Here is a 5615-nt window from a genome sequence, read left to right as displayed (position 1 = left end):
CCCAACTCAATCAGAGCAGCTGAGTCCTTAAACATCTTCAAGAAACGACTAAAAACACATCTGTTCCACCTTTATTTTACCCTCTAACTCTCTGTTCTAATTCTATTCTTTAAAAAAAGAATGCACTACTCATTTACTAACTGCTTGTTTTCTTAAAAAAAAAAAAAAACTAGCTTCTCTAATCTTTTTATATTCCATCTATTCGTTTTCTTTTTATTTATTATACAATTAATAAAAGCAAAAAAAGCTTCTAACACTAGCTTGCTCTATTCTTCTTCTATTCTGTTTTCTTTTTATTATATAATAAAAACTAAACAAAACCAAACAAAAAAAAAACCTTGCGACGTGTACTGCATTAAACTAACTGAGATTTGTTATAGCACTTGCATATCTTTGCTTTTTTGTTTATATTGATTGCTTCCATTGTTCTAATTTCTAAGTTGCTTTGGATAAGTGTATATATACACACACACAACCATAACTAAAAGTATATATATAAAAGTATATACATACATACATATGTGTGTGTGTATATATATATACACACACATATACATATATACACACACACACACAGTATATAAGTCAGTATATATAGCCAATGGAGATTCAACTGCCAAGGTGTACGTAGAGGGTTGAACAGCCATGTTACATTCCACGATTTTGAGACTCAACGCCCCCCTTCCATCACTGACAGGTGTTGCTGCACTGGCGGCTGAGATGGGGGTGGGGTAAGATTCACTAAAACGCACACTCGCGTTATCACACTCCTGTGCACGGCGAATGATTAAGGAGTCTTAAAAGACAAATATTTGCACTCTTTCCCTGCAAATCAGTGCTGTGTGCAAAAGCACACACTGTAATGGCGGTAAAAGAGCACATAATATTTAAAGCAGGCAAAAGGCTGAGCGGCAAAATTCAGTCGCAATGAACAATGCAAACACTTATTGCTGTAGGGTCAGGACGAGAACGGCGCTGAGAGCACAGATGCAGTCTGTTGAGTCCACACCAGGCTGCATGAGAAAGAGAGAGGGCCGCAGCACAAGCATGGCCATGCAAACAATGCCATTCATTCAGCGCTCATTTCTCCTCTGCTTCACCCCCCTCCCAAACCTTCTCTCGCTCTCCGTCCCTTGCCATTTCACCCCCCACATGGTCCTCACACGGTCTCAAGGAGAGGGGGGGAAGGGTGGGTGCATGATAATACAGCTGCACCACACCCTGCCTCCTGCTTGGCCAACACACACAAACACACACATGCTCAAGCTGCAAGGACACGCACCAGACATGGCAAAAAAAGAAAATCACGCCTGCTTCTGGCACCACACCCATGTGAATTACTGCATCTTCGAGGCGACACACACACATAACATCAAACAGGTACATGTAGGTCCAAACCTTGCATCATGAAATCCACGCGCCGGTCTTCTCTCCCCTCCTCTCCTTCTATCGCTCTCTCTCTCTCCACCCTTTACAATCAGTGTCAGGCTGTTTCTGCCTGGCAGACTCCCATCTCCCATGTCATCCACACTGGCCCCTCCCCCACGGCGACGGGCCAATCAGATGCCTGGGCTTCGAGCACCGGCCAATCAGCACGAACCTCTACGGCATTGACAAGCAGCACTAGAGGCAGTTAGGCAGTTGTTGTTTTTTAAAGAGACAGAGTCTCGTTCTGCTCACATCTACATGACCCCGCTCTTCTGAAGAAACACCGCGGTTATCCTCGTCACCCGTCCCCCTCCGCCTCTCTCTTTTGCCGTCACTTGAATAAATATCACTGCCATCTGCAGCTGTAGCCGTAAAAATGCATTTAAATATTAGGAAAAAGATCAGCAAGATATATATATATATATATATATATATATATATATATATATATTTTTTTTTTTTTTTATAAAGGCTTTTTGCAATGCAAAAATCGTACTCTCGGTGCAAATGACACACTAAATATTCTCACAGGATGTTATCTGCATACAAAACGACTCGCTTTGCTTAATAGAAAGGTTTGACCCGAGGCAACTGCTGATGAGACTTGCAACAGACAGCCAAACTGCTGCTTACAATCTCTATGCAAATTGCTTAACGGCACAAGACACTCTGCCTATTTGAATTAGCATTTAAAATGCCACAATTAAGCAATAACATACAATAGGCTGTGCCATATGGTTAACAATGTCATTGCAAAGGGCACAACATGAGCCAAGGATGGAAATCGAGAACCATTTCCATTTTGTCTTTTGCTCTTGAACGACTGCCTTCAGCCAATGTGGAATTATGTATTCTTGCATTCAGCAAATGCTTAATTCTCATCTTTAAATACAGCACAACCTTTTAGGCCTTATGGCTTTCATAAAATGGTTACCCCAGTAAAAAAAAAAGTGTGTGTGTGTGTGTGTGTATATATATATATATATATATATATATAAGGGACACAAATTAAAACTCCTAACAAGCAAATTTAATAAGCATCATCCAACTGCCAGAACAGAGTTGTAACTGTTATAAAATCTCAATACAAAGCAACAGATCTTTTCTTCTGCATTTTGACGTATATCGGATTATCGAAAAGAAGAAAAATTATAGGGCGGGAACTTGGTTTTTAGATGTGGGACAGATGAAGGCAAGATTGCAAGAGCAAGGGTTTTTGCGGCCTACAGATGATTGGGAGACCCGGTCATTCAGATTAAAAAGTTAATTTTGTTTTTTTTTTTTTAATTAACATGCATTGATGCTTTAGATTACTGATGTTATTGTGAACATGTCATTTAGAAAACAGAGTGTGAAATTATTTAATTCCATGCAGATTTTAAGTAATCATATGGCCTGCAAAAAGGTTTGCCCAATTTGTTTATTTTAACAGGTAATTTTAATGCCATTTATACCAACTGCAAAGTTGCAGGGCATGCAAATGCAGGCCAAAACCTGAAAAATCACAACACGCAGTTTCAAATTTTCCCAAACTGCAACTTGATGCAGAATTACATGCATGTAATACTGTATACAGTATTCATCTAAAAGTCTTAATGTAATGCCAAATAAATACTACACATTTCACGAATCCTATCATACAACTACCCACCAAACACTAGGGCCATAAGGATCTATTTAAATTTTAGCGAGCAAGTCTAAAATCATCTACATCTGTGGCGTCAGAGTTCCTCTTTGATGATGAGTAGTTACACCTGCCAAAAACATAAAAGGGACTGCAATATACAGCCTGCCCCCCTGTGCTCATTACACACCTCCAAATGAGCATCTTTATGAGTTAAGACTACATCTGCCAAATCTAAAGAACTAGCTTTCCCTAGATTGTATTAAAGTGTCAAATGGACAGCAGTTCCATTCATTCAGTAGTAATGAGCTATTTAATACAGTACACACAGGCACTGGTTTTTACTAACAGCAGTTTGAGCCGCTTGTGTCGCTGCACACAGACAGGAAGGAGAAAAGACAAGAAAACAGAGCTCAAACTGTCTCGCATCTTCTGTGCCTGCCAGACAAACATGCAAGAAGCAACCATATCACCCATCCATCACTCAATGTCTGCTAGTTCACAGAAGACGTCCTCTTTGATGATGAGTAGTTACACCTGCCAAAAACATAAAAGGGACTGCAATATACAGCCTGCCCCCCTGTGCTCATTACACACCTCCAAATGAGCATCTTTATGAGTTAAGACTACATCTGCCAAATCTAAAGAACTAGCTTTCCCTAGATTGTATTAAAGTGTCAAATGGACAGCAGTTCCATTCATTCAGTAGTAATGAGCTATTTAATACAGTACACACAGGCACTGGTTTTTACTAACAGCAGTTTGAGCCGCTTGTGTCGCTGCACACAGACAGGAAGGAGAAAAGACAAGAAAACAGAGCTCAAACTGTCTCGCATCTTCTGTGCCTGCCAGACAAACATGCCAAACATTCAAGAAGCAACCATATCACCCATCCATCACTCAATGTCTGCTAGTTCACAGAAGACACCGACAGTATTAACAGAGCCAGATGATTCACTCAAGGTTTACACACATAAAATAATAAATCACTACTCTATAAATACTTGTAAAAGAACACATTTAGGACAATACATACGTGTTGAATTAAAGTAAATCGGATTAACTACAGTGGCAAATTCATATTTACAAAGACTAAAGACTAAGCTAAAGGCTTAAAATGCAATGCTTTTCAGGCCTGTGCATCTGAAAGCCAAGACTACACTGTCATCAGTGCACATTAAACCAAAGCTATAAATGATTTTTATCATCAAAAAAATATATCTCGACTTAAATGAACCAACAGGTGTCTGCGGTTAACTGATAACCATACAACGCCCACTTTCCACAACCCAATCAATTTCCAGATAAAATCAAGTCCCACCCTAAATGTTGTCCTCGAGTTTCTCTTTTCACATCATGCCACATTATGGATGTGAAGTGGTGCAAACGATGAGGTTAAAGAGACCTGGGTTGCTGATATTCATTACCATCTATTTTTATCCATCTCATCTGATTGCATTAGTCTTATCTTCTCACCTTCACAGATGCGGTCCAGTCTCTGCCGCTTCACTTTGTGTTTGTCCATCAGAGCCATCGACTGGCAGTTCTTCAGTAAGACCAGCTACGGCCACAACACGACGAAAGAGGGGGCACAGCACAGAGATCAGTCCAGAAACCACCCAAATCCTTAAAACACCTGCAACGATTAATTCCACATGTTAAGATTCAGACCTAAAGCGCTCTGAATTACCAATCACACCACATCCGGTTATCATGCCAAGTGCATTTCATCAAGAGTAAAATACCACTACTTATGGGAAAGGTTACCAATCACCCACATAAGTGACTGATACTGAGAAATAGTGCTGGGAAAATGTCAAACAACGAAATTACCCACCTGATGACGTCAAAGCCAATCAAGTACTCCGCTGATGTCACGGTCTTAATAATGGCAGCTGAAGAGGAAGCAGCAGCAAATCTTAGCATTAGTCGTAAACAAGAACAGAGCGTAAGAATGTTTTTTATTAAAGGGGTCATATGATGCGATTTCAATTTTTCCTTTCTCTTTGGAGTGTTACAAGCTCTTGGTGCATAAAGAAGATCTGTAAAGTTGCAAAGACTAAAGTCTCAAATCCAAAGAGATATTCTTTATAAAAGTTAAGAGTCAACCACGCCTACCTAAAACGGCTCGTTCGAACATGCCTGCACATGTCTACATCACTATGTGGGAAGATTTGCATAACGCCGCCCAAATGTTCACGCAAAGAAAGAAGGCGTAACTTTTATTCTCGCTGTAGTATTGTTGACGCTGCAGCCATGTCGTGAAGACGCTGTGTGCTTCGTTGTGAAAGCGAAACTACTTTGTTTGGTCTTCCAAAAGAGGACGATATCCGCTTCGTCATGCCTAGAGCTGATCCGTGCTGGTCGCTGAGGAAATACATCAATTTTCACTGTGGACGAAGCGGAATCCTGCCCGGGGTCCATCACATGTGGTTGCCACTCATTAGTCGGATCTCGACCCCGCCACCTCAGCTCTCTCTATCCCGGCCTCAGCTCACTCTCTCTAGCCCGGCCTCAGCTCACTCTCTCTATGTCTCAGCTCACTCTAGCCCGGCCTCAGCTC

The 5615-nt window shown here is 40.8% G+C and overlaps 1 protein-coding gene across 1 annotated transcript in view; it reads right to left on the bottom strand.

Annotated features, from left to right (window-relative positions):
• Nucleotides 1–5615, bottom strand: part of LOC107588331 (C-terminal-binding protein 1-like) — a 30493-nt gene that overhangs the window by 23364 nt on the left and 1514 nt on the right. The window contains exons 2-3 of the mRNA XM_016276389.1: nucleotides 4890–4947; nucleotides 4529–4688 (exon numbers count right to left, since the gene is read on the bottom strand). Of these exons, the coding sequence (XP_016131875.1) occupies nucleotides 4529–4586 (58 nt within the window). The 5' untranslated portion in view covers nucleotides 4587–4688; nucleotides 4890–4947. The remainder of the gene's footprint in view (nucleotides 1–4528; nucleotides 4689–4889; nucleotides 4948–5615) is intronic.

This window comes from Sinocyclocheilus grahami, unplaced genomic scaffold (assembly GCF_001515645.1).
Source record: "Sinocyclocheilus grahami isolate Dianchi unplaced genomic scaffold, SAMN03320097.WGS_v1.1 scaffold102.1, whole genome shotgun sequence".
Classification (NCBI taxonomy): domain Eukaryota; kingdom Metazoa; phylum Chordata; class Actinopteri; order Cypriniformes; family Cyprinidae; genus Sinocyclocheilus; species Sinocyclocheilus grahami.
The sequence above is the reverse complement of the archived record's forward strand: the minus strand, read 5'-3'. Positions and strand labels throughout refer to the sequence as shown.